The sequence below is a fragment of the Monodelphis domestica genome, chromosome 6 (genome assembly GCF_027887165.1).
Source record: "Monodelphis domestica isolate mMonDom1 chromosome 6, mMonDom1.pri, whole genome shotgun sequence".
In the NCBI taxonomy this organism is placed as follows: domain Eukaryota; kingdom Metazoa; phylum Chordata; class Mammalia; order Didelphimorphia; family Didelphidae; genus Monodelphis; species Monodelphis domestica.
In genome coordinates this window covers 270,202,487-270,221,772 of record NC_077232.1, presented here as the reverse complement: position 1 = coordinate 270,221,772, position 19,286 = coordinate 270,202,487, and the positions used below count along the sequence as shown (strand labels likewise).

The window sequence follows — 19,286 nt, the reverse complement described above, 5'->3', positions numbered from 1 at the left end:
CAGATACTTCCTAGCCATATGACCCTGGCAAGTCACTTAACCCCAACTTCCTAGCCATTAGTACTCTTCTATCTTGGAACTGATACTTAGTATTGATTCTAAGACAGAAGGCAAAGGTTTATTTAAAAAGGAAAAAGAATAAAACAAACAATGTATACAACAAAAATTCAGTTTTATATGCAAGCCTCTTATTGTTATATTTGTATCTGTTGAAAATTAAATTCACATACATAACAAAAATGAAAATTTAATTAAAAAAATTAACTCCTGTAGTCATACCAGAGTCAAGCCCAAATCTAATTATTCCCTCTTGATAGTGTCAACATGGAATCTAGGAATCCCAAACTTGTGGCCTTGTGGGATCTGATGAACCCCAAGTTTCAGGACTAGCTTATAGGTTGGAGACCCCAAAGTTGTCCTTGTTCCCTTCTCCCATGGGAATCTACCCTGAAGGGAGTCCCAGGCTGGCAGTTTCTGACTGAGTGGGAGACCCTCTGGGGAATGACAATCCAGGTGGGAGCTAAGCCCAAGCCTAAACTGAGTGACTCTTTGGCACTATAGGCAGCATGTCAGTCTCCAAAACTGAAGGTCCTCGAGTTCGATCCTCAGAAGGAGGGTGTGATATACTGGGAAAAAGGCTTCTGACTAGGGATTGGGTTTAGCTCCCACCTGAAGTGGATTGTCATTCCCCTGAGGGTCTCCCACTCAGTCAGAAACTGCCAGCCTGGGATTCCCTTCAGGTAGATTCCCAAGGGAACAGGGGACAAGGACAACTTTGGAGTCTCCAGCCTATACACTAGTCCTGAAACTTGGGGTTCATCAGATCCTACTAGGCTACAAATTTGGGATTCCTAGATTCCATGTTGACATACCCCCTTCTTCCTTACTAATGGTATCCTCTGTATCCTTCTCCCCATAGGGTAATAAATATGTTTATATGTCAGTGTGGTCTTGTACCTGGAGGTTCAAAGTCTCTCCCTAAGGTTTCATCAGCCCCATTTTTTATATGAATTAATCTGTTTTTTAATCTATGGCATTTCCCCCTTGTCTAGCAATTGTTAGTTAAGCTGAGGACAATGCTTTCCTAGGAAAGAGAACTATGGGACAATTCTATTCTGGCTGAGCAGCAATTAATTCACCTCTTTTATTTAAAACAGATGTAACAAGTAATCCCAAAGTATTTAGGTCCCACACATTTAGCACCCCTAGAGAATACTTCTGAGATATCTGATCTGAATGGGCTCTTGCTCAATGATATTGCACCAAGATGGAGATTGTGCTGTTTTACACATGATAATCCCGAAACTACCCTGACCACCTTCAAAGCAATGAATTCCAGAACTATGTGTCTTATACTGTTACTTGGTTACCAAGCGAGGGAGAATGGTTTCCTATATTAGCCTCTCCCTCAAAAAGTCAGCATCCCCAAGTCACTCTAGTGGAGGATAACTATCATTGGAAAGGTACCCCATATATATATATATATACATATATATGTGTGTATATATATATACATACATATATATATGCTACTATGAAATTCTCACAAGATTTGGGCTGATCTGAGCAAAATACATTAGCAATGAAGGTCAAGGGCAAAGTTAGTTTAAATATTTTTGCTTCTTCCTCTACATATGGATGGAACCTTTGACATTCCTCTTTGGTCTCCTTTGACCCCATGAAATACTTCATCAACAGACATTTATTAAGAACTGGCTATGTGCCAGGCACTGTACTAAGTAAGCAGTGAGGATACAAAGAAAAACCAAACACTGTCCCTTCCCTCAAGGAGATCCCATTCTAATGGGAATGATCCCACACACCCACTCACAGGATTCATAACTAAGTAAATACAAAGTAACTGCTAATTCTACCAAGATAGAAACATTTGGGGTTCAGTACCAGCAACTTCTGTTTCTCTACTGTATATGGATCAGCCTAATTAATTAAGTTAATGAATACGTAGTTGTTACTCATGAAGACTATCTACTAAGATAAAAACTACAATTTACATCACTTGCAAGAGTAAATCCCACCTGAGGCTTAGAGTACTCAAATCATTCCACATATTTACTATTCAACAGAGACTTTTTGTAGCATCTTGAACATTTCTACGTTTAAAGTTCTTCCCAATCTGACCATTTCCTACTGCTCCAGGTTTCTTTCTCACTCATCTCTTAAGAGTTTTTCATCTGAAAAAGTGATGCTAAGAACACCTGTTCTTATATTAATATATTATCTCACAGGATCATAAGGATGATCAAAGGAGACAATGGATTAAAGACACCTTCATTATTAACATAAACTATCATAATTTTATTCTTCCATACACATATTTCTGTTCACAAAGGAAAAGTTTTTTCTGTATTTCAGTAGGGCACTGCTAAATCATTCAATGGTGCAGCATTGGTATTACAAGTCTCACAGACACAGTTCTTTACTTTCTTTTCCTATCTCATTTAAACATTACTCACTGGCATTTTCTACTTTTACCTATATGGCTCCCCCGGGGGTGGGAGTGAAAAAGGAAAATAATTGTCCTTCCTAAAAATGGAGTAGATACCAGAAGTTCAGAGGCAAGGCTTTTGTTCTGTCTTTTCTTTTCATGAAAAAACAAAACAAAACAATAGTTTCGAATGATAATTTAGGCTTTCCTATTGAAAGGCAGCCCTAGTAGCTTCTTACCAGATGTCTCTGATTAATATGCCTGTGTGCCACAAGATATTCAACAAGCAAACAGGCAAAAAGCATTTATTAAGCACTTACTATGTGCCAGGCACTGTAATGAACTACTAATGTTCATTAACTGCCAGGACTAGTTTGCTAATCAACATTTACATAAAACAGAAAATTTAATGCTCATGAAGAGTGCAGGTCTGAGAGCATCTGAATCTGTGCAGTTCTTATATATTTATAGGGTAAATCAAACATGCACAATGACTTTTCCACACTTACTATTCATTGGATCTCAATCCTGCTCTTAAGCAGCTAGGTATCTAAATGGTTAGAGAGCCAGATCTACAAATAGTTGGTCTTGGATTCCAATCTGACTTTAGACACTTCCTCACTGTATGACCCTGGGCAAGTCACTTGAGACCCTAATTGCCTAGTCCTTACTGCTCTTCTGCCTTGGAACTAATACTTAGTATTGATTCTAAGAGAGTTTTAAAAAAAAAAGAGACCCATTGTACTTTAATATTAAACACTCCTCTCTTGTCCATTCCATACAACCTATACTACCTGCATTTGTCCAAACCCTTCCCCAACCTCCCTTCCAAACACCTATAATCAAAGCATAGAATAGATCTACCTTCAAGGAACAAATAAGTTTCCTTTAAAAAGAGAGTCACAAGTGAAACCTTAATTTTCTAATTGCCTTTCCTTCAAGTAATTTAATTGGTGGCCATAAAACATGTAAACATAAAAATGTTTAAATGATGTTGCTATATTTATATTTTCATTAAAATATTTATTTTGGCATTCATTTTAGCTTTTAATTACTACAAATGATTATGAAGTAGTGTGATATAGTAGAAAGCATGCAGCTCTTAGAGTCAGAAACTCCTTGGTTTGAATTCTCTCCATGCTATGTGATCTTAGGAAAATATCTTAACCTCTCTGGACCCTGGTTTCCTCCATTTCTTTGAATTCTAAATCTATAACCATATGCTTTATTGTCTTTATTACCTTTTCAAAATCTTTCAAGAAGGAATTTTATTAGTGTTTGTGTTATATTTTCAAGATTTGAGGAGGGGAAACCCAGCATGAGATTAATAATAATAATAATAATAATAATAATAATAATAATAATAAATTAATAATTAATAAAATAAAGGAAGATTAATACTTCCTAGTGCCTGATGAGCATATCATCCCAATGGCTTAGGTTTCCCAAGAAGATCCATTAAACTTTTGGTGTTTTTGAGTGAATAAGAAGGGATTTTTGGTAAATCCAGTAGTCTATACTGCAATTCAGCTATGTGGCACAAAGTCTGAATGGTAAATTGGGAAAACAATTCACAGAAGTCTCATTCTCTAGAAGTGTAAGCTCCGTGAGGACAGGAACAATTTCTTTTCTATCTTTTTTCTTATTTGTATCTCCAAAGCCTAATGATGCCTGGCCCATAATCAGAGTTTAATAAAATGCTTTGATTAAAGGCCTAAATCCTAGTGAGTTGGTTCTTGAATTAAGTGAGTAGGCTGGAAGAGAATCCACAACCAATACAGCATTAAGAGCCAAAGGGCTTGATTAATCTCACTGAAAGGATGCCAGATGCTTACCTTGAGTCCTTCCTGACTCTTGCTTTCTCAAATGAAAATTCTGCAAAGGTCCTGGTAGTTGGTTCAGCAGATACTCCTTCCTTGGCACCTCTCCTGCTGTGGAGAGAGACTAAGCCTGAGGTCCTTCGGTTGACCTGAAGAGGCACTTTGTATGGAGAAAATAGAAGTGAGTTTCCTCCCTGAATGTTAACTACATCTTGAAGCTTGTTTAGCTGGATACACTTGTTTTGGAGTTCCTCAGTGATCTCCGCAAGAGCGATTGTCTGCTTGGAGAGCTTTTCCTGCAGCTCCCTCAGATGGTACTCCCTCTGCTGTAGCTCATCATCCTTCTTCTTTAGCTCCCTTTCCAATTCTGTCACTTTGCTCCGAAGAGCATCAATTGTGCCTGACAATTTCCCAGCATGGCCATCTGGAATCTTGGACTGTTTGGGTTTCACAGAGCCATTTCCCATTTTGCCCAGTGACCTGCCAGAGAACACACAAGTATGTATCATTCAACCAACTTAAATTCTCCAGAAAACCTCTCATTTCTCAGCCCTACATTCTCTCCCCCAGTCCCCAACTCCCTCCCACCTGCCCTATCTTCCTTGGCCCAATTCAAAGACAGAGAAATTATCAATGGCTTGATAAGTAATCAATTTCCATGTTTCTGGCTCTAAAGTTCATTCCTCCTACAGAGTCTAGCTTCAACATGGTCATTAATAAACATTCACATTCCAAAGGCCCTCTCAATGTAATGGAAGTGGAACTGGCATTCATTAAACCTTTCATCCATTTTAACTTCACTGGCACTCATTCTTAGCTCTGCTTTTCACATAAATGGCCTGTTCTCTCAGGATATTCTAACAGTCACTGTAAGAAGTGGTACAATTAAACTGAAATTTGGATGTGAGCATGGCAGAGAAATAAACAAAAACTAACAGCTGAGGAATCATGGCATGGAAATGTCACATCTCTCACAGTTCTCTTTGCTGTTAGATCAAAGAATTCTACTCTTGATTTAGAACATTCATAATGGCCATGAAGACAGACTTGGTATTTATTGGCAATTTTCTCAAACCACATGCATTGCTAGTATTGTAAATAAATTGTAGAGAAATGACCTTTCTCCTTCTAAAACACAGAGAGCAGCAGTCAACTTTCAATCAGTGAGTAAATGTCAATCTGCATCACACTCCAAATGATACCAGTTTCTTCAGATTGAACCTATTCTCACACTCATGTTTCTATTCTAAAAGGCGTTTATGAAATGAAATCCAAACTTGGTCAGAACAAATATTTAAACTTCTGATTAGCAGGTATCCACTAAACGTGATTAGAGGATCAGTCATCTAATCTTTGATTGCATTTTATTATACAAAATCAGAAAAGAGTAATTGAGCCTTAAGAAGTCAAGGATAGCCAGAGAAAATATACATGGTCACTAGTCCCCCGTAGCTGAAACACTGAAACACCTAGACTACCCAGACTGATTGCTATGGACTAAAAATGACCTCTAAAACACTTTAGGACAAATACAATAAACATATTAAGACCTAAGAATGTTTAAACCTCTAAGTTACACACCAAGAAAAATATGAACTCAATGCAGGCTGCAGAGAATAGATATGATGAAAACAAAACAGCTTTACCCATAAAAGTAATGAATTGTTTGTGATTTGAAATTTCCAATTCATTCCTACTATAGTCTAGCTTTGTTAATAAACATTCACATTCCAAAGGCCCTATCAATGTAATGAATAGAAATCCTCATTCTATTGAAGTTTTTAACCTTTTATCTTCTCTTGATTTTGCAGAACATCTACCCTTTTAATACAGTTTTTTGTTGTTGTTTTGCCCAGGGTCACTCAGCTAGGGAGTCTCTGAGGCCATATTTTAACCCAGGACTTCCTGACTCTGGACCTGGCACTCTATCCTGATCCAACTAGCTGTTCCTGTTGTTATTGCTTTTTAAAGAATATTGAAGGAAAAAAGAAAAATGATACTACTTCAAATGTTTATGAGGGCTAGGATAGTAAGGCCATTCCTCACTGTTCTAGGAGAACATAATGAAGAAACTGAATTAGAGAAGATAATATTCCCAAAGCTATTTCAAATTAATATGTGTTTTAGTATTCAATTAGAGGATAGGCATGGCTAGGAGAGCTGAGCCTCGGTATTGAGGGCTTCATATGCCTTTCATATTTTGTGCCTCCTTCTTTAAAACCAGCAATATTAAGATAGACAATACAGAAAGATGGCTGCCTAAACAGATCTCACATACCTACTCAAGCAAAACCTCAAAGGTCACATCATACTGAATAATGATAAATAAATTCAATTTGAATATACAATAATTGACTTCTCTCACTCCAAAAATGAAGGCAAAATCAGATGAAAGTCCAAAGACTAATAGAAAAGGGGACTCCTCCAGTCAGTAATTATACAAGGCAGCCTCACAGGATATATATATATATATATATATGTATATATATATATATATATATATATATATATATATATCCCATCTTATATATCACCTTTAAGGCTCTGTGTTTTGAGTTAGCAAAATCTGAGGTCGCTTCTGTGAAAGGTCTTGAAAGTCCCAAGAAGTAAGAGCAGGAAGTTACCAAAGACTAGAGTGACTCCACACAGCTCATAATGGAGAGCCCAAGCCTGGGGTCTTTGAGGTCCCATTAGTCTATCCTGTGATAACAAAGAATGGACTGAAGATCCAGTACTCAGAAGCTCCAAGTTCATAGGATCTGGAAGGGGAGCAAACTCTAGGAGGTGGAGGTCAGTGCAAAACCCAAGAGAATCATGATGAGACCAAGAAATGCTGACTATTCCATCCAAAAACACATAAGGGGGAAGAACTCAGCTCTGGCTCAAAACAGTCAAGCCTGTAAACTCAAATATTATAAATAGATTGACTTGAAAACAGTGGATCTGAAGAAACTCATAGTTAAGGAATTGAAGTGGATCCTGGATGATTGGGGTAAAATGTATAAATGTAAAATGTGCAAAAAAATAAGACTACATTGGAAAAAGTAATGAACTGATACTCAAATATGCCTCCAAGGCAGCTGGCCCACAAGTTGATTTTTGGTTTGCACGGAGTCATGTAGGCATCTGAGAAGAAATCACATTTAATCTCTGTTTCCAAACAACCTTTTTGTAATTTTTTTAAGATGGTTCTTGATCTGTCAGATTTTAAACAGGGGCTTGAGTCAAGATCAACTCCTTTGAATCTCTCTATATTTTTTTTATTTTGTTGGGTTTTTTCTATCTTCGTTTAAGACTTTCACAACATGTATGAGATTTTAAAAATTAAGATATAATTTTTTTTTTACAAACTGGAGGGAAATAAGTGATGATCCAGTGCTAGTATTCGAATAGGAGAAAAAAGAAACAAGTGAACTTTTAGGCTCTTAATGTCTTCATAGCTTATTGAAAAAACTAAATAAGAAAAACTGAGGTCCTTGGTAATGGGTTGATTTTGCACTGATGGTCTAAAGAAATAAGGATTAAAAAGGAATATACTAGTATAAAAAACAAGGGTAAAAGGTATTTCTCATGTTTGGGGCATGTAAACATGGAAGGAAGAGTGGCAGTAGAAAGTATTGAATGAGCATCATTCATATCAGAACTAGGCAAAGGTGGGTTAAACACACAGACATACACACACACACACACACACACACACAGAGGATGGTGTAGAAACACATCAAATTCAACTGAAAAACCTAGAAGGACAGGAAGGGGGAATGAGTTAAAATGAAGAATAATACCAACAAGGAAATTATTCCCAAGCAAAGTAGGTTTCCTGACCCTAAAGGGAGAATTAGAGGAATAAAGACAAAAGAAAAGAAGTATAATTTAAGGAATTACCTTATATTGCCTTGTAGGCTACTGGGGAATAGCTGAACAAATGATATTATACGAATGTAATGATAGAACAGAAGCAAAAAATGATGGAAATGCCCAGAGAATACTGGGTAAAATGAACTGATGCAGAGTGAAGTGAGCAGAACCAGGAGAACAATTTATATAAGGACAGAATATTGTAAAGAAAAATAAACTTTGAAAGAACTAAGAATACTAATGATACAATGACTGATCAGGTCTTCAGAGGATCAATGGCAAAACATGTTCACCTCTGTCTTTGACCTATGTCTTATTATAGTGCTAGAGAGGCTTCAACCAGCATAGCTCTTTTTTAGTGACCACAGCTCTTTACTGACTACAGTTCAATGGGAAAGGTGGAGAAGGGGTAAGAGCAAAACAGAAAACAGAAATGGTGAGCAATTATCACTCATATACTGAGGATTCTCAAATCTCTAGACTCACAACTCCAATTGCCTTTTGGGTATCTTAAATGGAATGTTCTCTAAACATCTTACATCTAACATGCCCCACACTAAATTCATAATATTTCTCCTACAAATCTAAACACCTTTCACATTTCCCTGTTAGTGCCAAAGGAACCATCATCATCATCCCAGTCCTCTAGGCTCACAATCTAGGAATCCTACTCAACTCCTCACTATCTTTCATCCTCTCTGGTTAACTTGTTTCCAAAGCTTATCAATTTTACCTTTGCAACATCTCTTAAGTTCACCTTCTTTGTTCTGAAACTGTCTCCACCCTAGTGCACACTCTCATCACCTATCACACCTGGACTTTTTGCACTAGTGCTGGTGGGTCTCTCTCTAATCCATCTTCCATTTGGCTCCCAAAGTGATTTGCCTAAAGCACTAGTCTGACTATGTCAATCCCTTATTCAATAAATTCCAGTAACTCCCAGTTGCCTCTAGAATCAAATACAAAAGTCTTCTTTTTGGTATTCAAAGTCCTTTATAATCTAGGCTCCCTGACCATTTATTCAGTCTTATTACACTTTTCCCCATGAACTCTACAATCCTTTATCAAAATGGATGCATAATATAAGTATAAAAAGTCATACCCCCCAAAAAAGTCAAAGAAGAAAATCAAGTGTCCTTCAAAACTATAATGAGGGTCAGAAGAATTTTTAAAATAAAAATTATTTTGATTATATGAAATTGAAAAAGGTTTTGCATTAACTGAATCAACAAAGATATGATGAGAAGGGAAACCATTATTTGGGGAAAATCAGTTCATCAAATATCCATAAATTTCTTAGAGACTATGGAAATAAGAGGTAACAATACTAAAGAAGTAGAGATTCAAGAGAACAGAGCTTTATAACTACAGGCTAATGAATTTGACTTCAATTCCTAAATGAACTTGGTGAACATGTAGAAAAAGAAAATTATTACAAAAGGCCAACAAGGTTTCATCAAGAGTAAGTCATGCCAGACTTATGACTGAGATATTAAATTAATAGCTTGCAGGAATGCTATAAATTTAGTTTACTTGAAGTTTAACAAAGCATTGATAAAACATTTCATACTGTTTTCTGAGAAATATGAAATATTGTAATCTAGAATAAAACAACTGGATAATTTCATAACTGATTTGGTTGTACTCAGACAGTACTGATGTATTCTTTGATTTTATGTCAATTTGGGAGGAAATTTTCAGTGGAATATCCTAGGAATTGAGTTGGGGCTAAGCTATTTAACATTTTTATTCACAACTTGGATAAAGGTATAGATGATATTCTTATCAAATTTTCAGATGATAGGGATAGTTAACATATTAGATGAAAGATCCAGAACCCCAAAAGATCTCGACAGGTTAAATTATTGAGCCAAATCTAATATGATGGAATTTTATGTGGATGAATGTAAAGTCCTATACTTGGATTCAAAAAAAGCAACTTCCCAAGAACAGGATGAGTGTGAAATGATTAAATAGAAGTTTTAAAAGGATTTCAAGGGTTTAGTGGATTGTGGACTTAATATACCTTTAGAAGTATAATTTGGTAAGCAGAAAAGCTAATGAGTACTTAGACATAAGAGAGGTATAACTTCAGGAAGAAGAAAATGATATCTCCTGTGTACTCTGCCCTGCTCAAGCCATATCACGAGGATCATGTTCAGTTCTAGGAAGTCAAAAAGGTTATTGATAAGCTGGAGAGTGCCTGGGGAAGGACACCCAAAGTGGTGAAAGGCCTTAAATTCACATCCTGTAAGGATGACTTGAAGAAACTAGGGATATTAACCTGGAGAAAGGAAGACTCAGAGGGATAGAATTGCTGTCTTTAAGTATTTACAGTGCTGTCATTTGTTAGAAGGATTCAATTTGTTTTATTTTGTCCCAAAGAACAGAACCATTAATGGGTGAAAGTTGCAGAGAGGATAACTGAGGTTTGATATCAGGGAAAATGTCCTAATTCTGTCAAATACGAATTGGACTAGATAACAATGGAGTTCACTTCTATCACTCAATTTTGTGGCTCTGAAATTCCTAATATGGGTCTCATAGCCACACACAGGCATAAACAGAATTTTTAAATGGGTATATAAGGAAAGAGAGAAAGAGACATTGCCTAATTGATATATGGTTTTCAGAAGAAGTACAAACTATTAGTAAGTATGTGAGAGATTACAATATTGCTTTTAAAAAAAAAGTAATGCCAACCCTGAACAACTTGGAGGAATCTATTAAAAAGCACACTAAATACATTCAGAGGAAACACTGTGGGAGTAGAAACACAGAAGAAAAACAACTGCTCAAATATATGGATCGAAGGGATATGATTGGGGATGTAGACTCTAAATGAACATCCTAGTGCAAACATCAACAACATGGAAATAGGTTCTGCTCAAGGACACAAGTAATACCCAATGAAATTGCCCATTGGCTGCAGAAAGGGTGGGGTGGAGGGGAGGGAGGGAAATAATGTGATTGTTGTAACCAAGGAATAATGTTCTAAATTAACTAAATAAACTAATTCAAATGGGAAAAAAGAATAATGCAAATCAAAACTCATGTTTCACTTCATACCCAATAAATTTCACAAAGATGACAAGAGATGAAAATAGACAATGTCTGAGAGATTATGGGAACACACTGACACACTAATACAGTATCATATTGGTGAAGCTGTAAATTTGTCCAATAATTTTGGGAAACAATTTGGAATTATCATTTAAAAAGTGAATTAAAATGTTCATTCCTTTGACTTAGAGATGTCACTTCTATGTTTATGTTCCAACAAGGTCAAAGGCATAGATAAAGTTCCTTTATACACCAAAATGTCCTTGGCAGCAATTTGGAAATGGACAAATAAACTATGACACATAAAATTAATGGAATATCATTGCTCCATAAGAAATGAATAGAAAACCTCAAAGAAATGTGAAAAGACAAAATGAAATAAGCCAGGAAGATTATATCTACAACTAGACATTGTTGAGAAAGCTAAAGGATACAGCAGGCATCACTAGACCTGGAATCAGTAAGACCAGAATTCAGAGATATGTTAGCTATTATAAGTCACTTAATCTCTGCCTGTCTCACTTACCTCAACTGTAAAGTGGGGTAATATTAACATCTACCTCCCAGGGTATCAAATGAGATAATATTTGTAAAGCACTTAGCAGAATGCCTAGCATGTACTTTCCAAAAGTACATGTTTTCCTTCTCTCTTAGAATCAATACTAAAAATTGGTTCCAAAGCAGAAGTATGGTAAGGGCTAGGCAATAGAGATTAAGTGACTTGCCCAGGGTCACATAGGTAGAAAGTATCTGAGGCAAGATTTGAACCCATGTCTGGTTCTGGCTCTCTATCCATTGAGCTATATATTTCAGTAGTATTCTTATGCTGTTCTAGGTGGAGTCAAGATGGCAGCATAGTAGTAGGAGCCTTCTAAATCTCCTTCCAACCAATCATTACAAAGTATTTCAAAAGGACAGAAATAAAAACTGGATGAATAAAAAGGTTCTCCCACTGGACACAGCATGAAAGGTAGGAAGTGAGTGGTGATTCCCACAATATAAGGGAGCAAAACTGCCCTAATCAAAGCTCAAGCTGACCACCCCTCCCCCACACCAGCTACCAAGCCAGTTAGAGAGAGGACCAGGGCAATCTTCAAATTCTCAGGAGCTGGCTAAAAGCACAACAGACTTACCCCTGAAGACCAAGCCAGGCCTTGGCAATGAAACTTGAAGCAGGGCGGGGAAGATAGCCTTAGGGCAAAATACAAAAAACATCACAGATCTATGTGCCCTCACTCAGATTTCTGACAGGGAAGAAAAGATAGTACCAAGGCAAAGCCCTATGATACAGAAGCTAAGAAACCAATGACCACCAACATGCAGGAATTCCAATCCTCCGGTGGCAAAAGGAGTAAGCAACAGAAAAAAAAAATCTTGACCCTGGAAAAAATTTATGGAGAAAAAGAGCAAAATACAGAAGCAACAGCAGAGAGTGAGAAACAAGCAAACATATCCAAACTTTTGGGGGGGAAATGGAAATTGGTCACAAGCTCTTGAGGAACTCAAAAAGGACTTCAAGAACCAAACCAAGCAAGAAAGATAGGCAAAAATGGGAAGAAAAGTAGGGGGGAAAGAAACAAAAATAATACAAAAAGTATGCTTATACTGTTCTAGTTCTATTTTGTTTTCCTTTCTGTTCCTTCTGGTGAAATTTTAGGACATTCCCATAATGTTTGTGGAAGAGAAGGGTTCCTCTAGTTCCTTTCACAAAACTATAAGTCCCCTAGCATTGTCATTTTACATGAAATAGATTGTATGTGTGTGTGTGTGTGTGTGTGTGTGTGAGAGAGAGAGAGAGAGAGAGAGAGAAAGAAAGAAAGAAAGAAAGAAAGAAAGAAAGAAAGAAAGAAAGAAAGAAAGAAAGAAAGAAAGAAAGAAAGAAAGAAAGAAAGAAAGAAAGAAAGAAAGAAAGAAAGAAAGAAAGAAAGAAAGAAAGAAAGAAAGAAAGAAAGAAAGAAAGAAAGAAAGAAAGAAAGAAAGAAAGGAAGGAAGGAAGGAAGGAAGAAAGAAAGAAGAAAGGAAGGAAGGAAGGAAGGAAGGAAGGAAGGAAGGAAGGAAGGAAGGAAGGAAGGAAGGAAGGAAGGAAGGAAGGAAGGAAGGAAGGAAGGAAGGAAGGAAGGAAGGAAGAAAAAGAAAGAAAGAAAGAAAGAAGAAAAAAGAAAGAAGAAAGAAAGAAAGAAAGAAAGAAAGAAAGAAAGAAAGAAAGAAAGAAAGAAAGAAAGAAAGAAAGAAAGAAAGAAAGAAAGAAAGAAAGAAGCAAAGAAACAGAAAGTTTTCTATGTGATCATTTACAACTCAGAAAACAGTAAATGCCTCAAAGCAGAGATTTATTTATTGTTTTGTTCATTATCTAGGTGTAAGAAAGTGATAATAAAGATTGAACTTAAAAGAGTGCCATGCCTACATCTTTTCAAAGACCTGCTTGATAGAAATTTACCAAAACACTTTTTGAGAGCTTTGGAGAAGAGACACATTTCTTCTTCAAAGGGGCACAATGCAAGATTCTCTTTGGGACCAATTCTAAATGTATGGAGAGAGAGAGAGAGAGAGAGAGAGAGAGAGAGAGAGAGAGAGAGAGAGAGAGAGAGAGAGAGAGAGAGAGAGAGAGAGAGAGAGAGCCATACACAAGTAATAGAAGTCAGCCCTCAAAATGTCCTTGACTTCCAGTTTGCCCCAGCATTCAAGACTTTTGGGAATTCTCCTTTGGATGAAATCAGGGCCTCTGTCTTAGTTAAGCTGAAACATTTCTCTCCAGTGTGAAGAGCTCATTGACTTGTATATTTTCTGGTACATTCCAACTGTTAAAACTCCAATTTCTGTTTAATGTTTCACTTAGATAAATAGGTTTGATCATTATTCAGTATCTTTGATAGTCTTTTTAAGTTTATTTATTTATTTATTTAATTTTGAATATTTTTTCATAGTTACATGAATCATGTTCTTTCCCTCCCCTCCTCCCACCCCACTCCCGGAGCCAACAGGCAATTCCACTGGGTTTTACATGTATCATTGATTTGATAGTCTTTTGCATAACTAATATTTGATTTACTGGAAGGTGTAATCTTAGGACCAGCAATCAGGAAACAACTTTTGTGCAACCATCTTTGGCTTCTTGGTTAGTATAATCTTAAGATCAATGATCAGGAAATAGGGCCATTTCTTTCATACCATTAGACTTTACAACATTTAGCAGAGTGGGTTGATATAATTCTAATCTGATACTCTTTTCAGAGACTTGAGGAAATAGTTTTTGGTCTCTTTGTCCTTCTTCTAATGCCCACAGGTCAGGAACTGCAAACTCCCTTGAAAGATGGTCAGGGTTCCAGAGATATCTATCAAAATCTCTCCTAAGTCAAATCTAGACAGCCCATATATTCATATACATCATACACTGGCATGCACACAATTTATAGTAGCAAGAGGCTAAACTGAGATGGGCTTTAAATATCAAATAGAGGTTTTTATATTTGACTCTGGAGATTATAGTAAGCCAGTGTAGTTTATTGAATGAGGGGTGACATGTTCAGACTAGTATTTTAGTAAAAACACTCTGGCAAGTGAGTGTAGCATTCAAATGAGGGGGAGACTTGTTGTATAGAAAACAATTAGTGTGCTATTTCAACAGTCTAAGAGAGAAGGGATTAGATACAGTGTTTAGCATGGTGTTCACATGGGTAGAGAAATGGGGACATATACAAGATATAAAGCAGAAACACCTTGATTTCACAATAGATTTGATATGTGAGATGAGTATGAGAGAACAGCCAAGGATGCCACTGATGTTACGTAAGCCTGGGTGACTATGAAGATGATATTTCCCTCTATAAGAAGGTTAGGAAAGAGAGAGAGTTTGGGGGTTAAGATAATGAATCATTTTAAATATGATGGGTTTAGAATTCTTTCTGGATATCTAATTCAAGATCTTCAAAAGGTGATCTATGACTGGAATAAAGTGCAAAGATTAAAGCTGACTGTTTAGGTCTGGGAATCATCTACCAAGAAGAGGACAAAATATAGAATGATATTTAACAGAGATGTTTGGATCAAGTGAGAGTTGTTTTTTTAATGTAGAAACATAGGAGTAGGCAGCAAAGAAGGAGCCAGGCAGTAGGAAAAGAGTGAAGATTAGAGAATGGAGCTGATAATAGGGTAATCTAGAGAAGAGAGGAGGAGATGAGATCAAGCATCCAGCAGTCTGCCATGGCAAAGGCAAGATAGAGGTGAAGGAGGAATAGTGGGGAAAGATGAGTGATATGGGAATATGATGGGGAGAGAGAGTCCTAAGCAAATGGTCTTGATTTATTAGCTAAACATAGCAAAAAAATATATGAGGTGGGGAACCCTAGGGAAATATATGTTTGCAATTAATTCTATAAAAGGCAATTAACTCCAGTTTTGAATTGTTTGCAAAAACAATGAAAGAAGAGTTCCTACCAGTCTCTTTGTATGAGTCAAATATAGTCATACTACTAAAAGCAGGTTGGGATAAGCTAGAGGAGTACCTCTCAAATTTTTTGGTCTGAGTACACTATTACAAACTAGAATTCTTGAGGACTCCAGCCCATAGAGATGAGATTATATCATTGATATTTACTGTAGTGGGAATTTCAATATCTTAAATGATTATAAAAACAGTTTTGACCATGCAGTTGCCCTAAAAATGTCTTAGGGATTCCAGAGTTCCCAACTATACTTCGAGAATTGCTGAGCTAGAAAAATAAAACTATAGACCAATGTCTCTAATAGATGCAAAACTATTTCTTTTAGTATTAGTAAAAATGGTACAGTAGCACATTAAAAATATTATATATATATGTATGTATGTATGTTGGGCTTTGTTAGGAATGCATGCTTTCTTCAATATTAAGCAAATTCTAAACATAATAGACCACATAAATAATTATGTTTTAAAGAAATCACTAGAAAGCATAGTAATAAATGGAACTTTCCTTAATATGAACAACATATCTAAAACCTTTGACATTTCCTCTGCTAATAATTCTTCTTTTTCATTTTTTTTAACTTTGGAGATTTTTCCCTCTCTTTTCAAGATCAAATTTGCCAACAGTTTGTCTATTTATTTAGGTTTGAGGGTTTTCCCCCCTCCAAATTGGGGTGGGGAGGAATCTCCTTGCTTTCTTTATAACTTCAGTGGAGTTTTTCTTTCTTATTTTATGCTTAATTTTGTGGGGATTTGTTGCTTTTCTGGTTTTTATATTATTAGCACACTCATTTCACTTATTTATTCTTTTTCTCTTTAATTCATCTTTGTTTTTAGAGATATAAATTTTCCTGTAAAAGACTGCAACCCAAAAGTTTTAGTATGTTGTCTTGCTGTAATTTTCTTTGCTGAAGTCTATTTTCTTTAGGATTAAATTGGTTTTAAGTTTTAATCCTTTTATCAAAAACCATTTATTGATTATAATTTTAGTGTTATGATCAGTAAAGGATGTGCTTAATGTTTTGACTATATCTGTTTATAAGGTTTTTATGCCATAGAATATAAGCAATTCTTGCAAAATTGCCTTGTACAGCTGAAAAATATGTATAGTGCTTCCAGTGTTCCATTCAATAATATCAGATAAATGGGACAGTTTTCACATCTCAATTTTCTGAAATTCTTTTCTGATCCTTAATTTCTTTCTGGTTTATACTTTCTTAGCTATGGCTTGATCCAAAAGAAGTATATATTATATATTATCTATATTCCACCTCATTTTTTTATTTAAAAAACTGACTAATGCCTAAGAATGAAGAGCTATTAGTGACCAACAAAAACCTCTAACAGAAAAAAAAAGCAATACTAAGCTAAAAGGTTGGGAATCATGCTATCTTTTGGGAATAAAAGTCAATTTTGCTATTATGTAGTCATATCATAGAGACATCAGGTAAGTTGGCCTTTTTAAAAATTTCATATAATAAATATAGATTCTCATCAATCTTCTTAACATTCAAAGATTTTATGCTCAATTAAGCAATGTTGCAGAGGACCAAAATTACTTTAATGATCCAAATAATGATTTAGTAATGCCATTGAATCTGTAACCAATAGTGACTCAAATGGTAGAGTAGAATGAGCATTGGCTCTGGAGTCAGAAAACCTGAGTTCAAATCATGTCTCTGATACCAGCTATGTGACTTTGGGCCTCAGTTTCCTCATCCTTAAAGTGACAGAAATGGTCTAGTTGACTTTCAAGGTTCTTTTCAGATCTATAACCTTACTATAACTCAAAAGTGTCATCCTGAGCCATCTATTTTTTATCCTGGGTCAGGTGAATTTCTTTGTAAAAGTATTAACCAACATCATAAAAGGAAAGAAAAGAAGTTCCCTGAGGTGATCCAATGTGGTAGGTAATACATTGGAGTTACAGCCCAGGGTTCAAGTCACTGCCCCATCACATAAGTAATTCTTTTCATCTTTGAGATGTCCTGTTTTGAAAAATCAAAATAACTCTTCTTTTTCTATCTCACTGAGTAATTGTATTTATATCCTCAGTCCTTAGCACAGTGAGTGGTACACAGTATAAATGCTAGTTAACTGTAAACTGCTTTGCTAACTCATAAAAATAAAACTATATAAGCTATACTTTATTAATTAAAATTGTAATTATTACTACTAATAAAGACTCGAAGGACATTTGATCAGAAACTGAATGAAAAGATTGAATAAGATATTCAATCCTCTCACAAAAATCCTGATCCTGTAAGGGTACAAAAACTGCCTGTATCCACTTTTCTTCCAGTCTTATTCCTGCACCCAAATCACTGGATTTTCTTTTATTCCCAACATTGATCAATTTATTGTCCAAAGATCAGATTGGAATTCTGCAACCCTCTTATCAGCATCAAGAAATGCTAACCAAAGATGCACAGACCCTTTTACCCAAAGTTAACCTGCACAAGTTACAAGGAGTTGTACTACTCCTTCTATTCGCCTGTCTCCCCAGTGCTGTTAGACGTGAAGCTGGGGTGAACGTCCCTGAGAGGGCAGACAGGCTGGAGAGATCTTAGTGTTCCCTACCCAGATCAAAAGCCTGGACATCTGCTCCAGGGAAACTGGATATGAGAAAGCTTCTTTCCCACCCGCCCACTATCCCCAACAGCACAGTCCACCCCCCAACCCCCTCCCCACGTTGCTTTTCTTAGGCACAAGAGGTCCTTTCCTTTAGACCCTGGACCTTGCCACATACTCCCACACAAAGCCTACTCCAGGAGCACCCACACGCACACAGAATATTCAAGAGGCTCGCTCAGCTGGTGACCATCATAGGCGTTCATTGCACACTCGCTCGCCCCAGGACTCCCCCCCGCCCCCCACTCCTTGGTTCCTCTAGCCTCCTCCGCCAGCCCCGGATACTGGAATCTTATCAGCTTACCGGGAACTTTCCAGTTGAGTAGCTTTGTCACCTTACTTGCCGGTTTCTCCTTCACCCCTTCTCACTCTCAGCTGCCCTCCAGCACCGCTAACAACCGTGCACAGGAGGAGGCAGTGGCTGGAGAACGGACACTAGGCGTAAGCGGGTTCTGAGCAGCAGCTGTTGGCCGCTGCCCGCCCGCCCTGAGCGCTCCCGCCCGCCCGGGCCGGGCAGGGGCTGGTGCTATGGTGGCTGCGGTCGCAGCTCCTACTAGCAAGCTCGGCTCCTGCTGAGGGTTAGAGAGGCTGGTCGTGCTGACAGCGAGCTCCGTGCGCCCTTCGCTGCGCGCTCTGCTGGCTGGAGCTGCAGTTTCGTCTGTGCCTCCCTGGAATAAGGAGGAGGAGAAGGAGGAGGAGGAGGAGGAGGAGGAGGAAAGGGGGGAGGCGCAGGGCGAGGGCGGGGGACCGTCGCCCCTACCGCACAGAGAAGCGGGCTGTGGGCTGTTGAAGGGTGGGGTCACATCAGCTGGGATGTGCGCGCACTGAGGGCAAGAGCTGCAGGCCCAACAGTTACACCCCAACTCCCCGGAGAGTGACAGCTCCAGTGGGGAGACAACAGTGTGGCTGGGAGCAATTGAGGGAGATCATTTTTATTATTGGCACCATTCTTTTGGTTGTTATTTTAAGTGCGTGGGATAGGAAAGAGGGGACAGTTCAAAGAAGTGTTCATCGTTGTCTTCACCCC

General features: G+C 37.3%; 1 protein-coding gene across 1 annotated transcript in view; it reads right to left on the bottom strand.

Annotated features, from left to right (window-relative positions):
• The window catches only part of PRKG2 (protein kinase cGMP-dependent 2), a 120,222-nt gene extending 101,301 nt beyond the window's left edge, over positions 1–18,921 (bottom strand). Inside the window, exons 1-2 of the mRNA XM_001364891.4 lie at positions 18,564–18,921; positions 4,282–4,746 (exon numbers count right to left, since the gene is read on the bottom strand). Of these exons, the coding sequence (XP_001364928.1) occupies positions 4,282–4,733 (452 nt within the window). The 5' untranslated portion in view covers positions 4,734–4,746; positions 18,564–18,921. The remainder of the gene's footprint in view (positions 1–4,281; positions 4,747–18,563) is intronic.
• Positions 18,922–19,286: the final 365 nt, after the last annotated feature.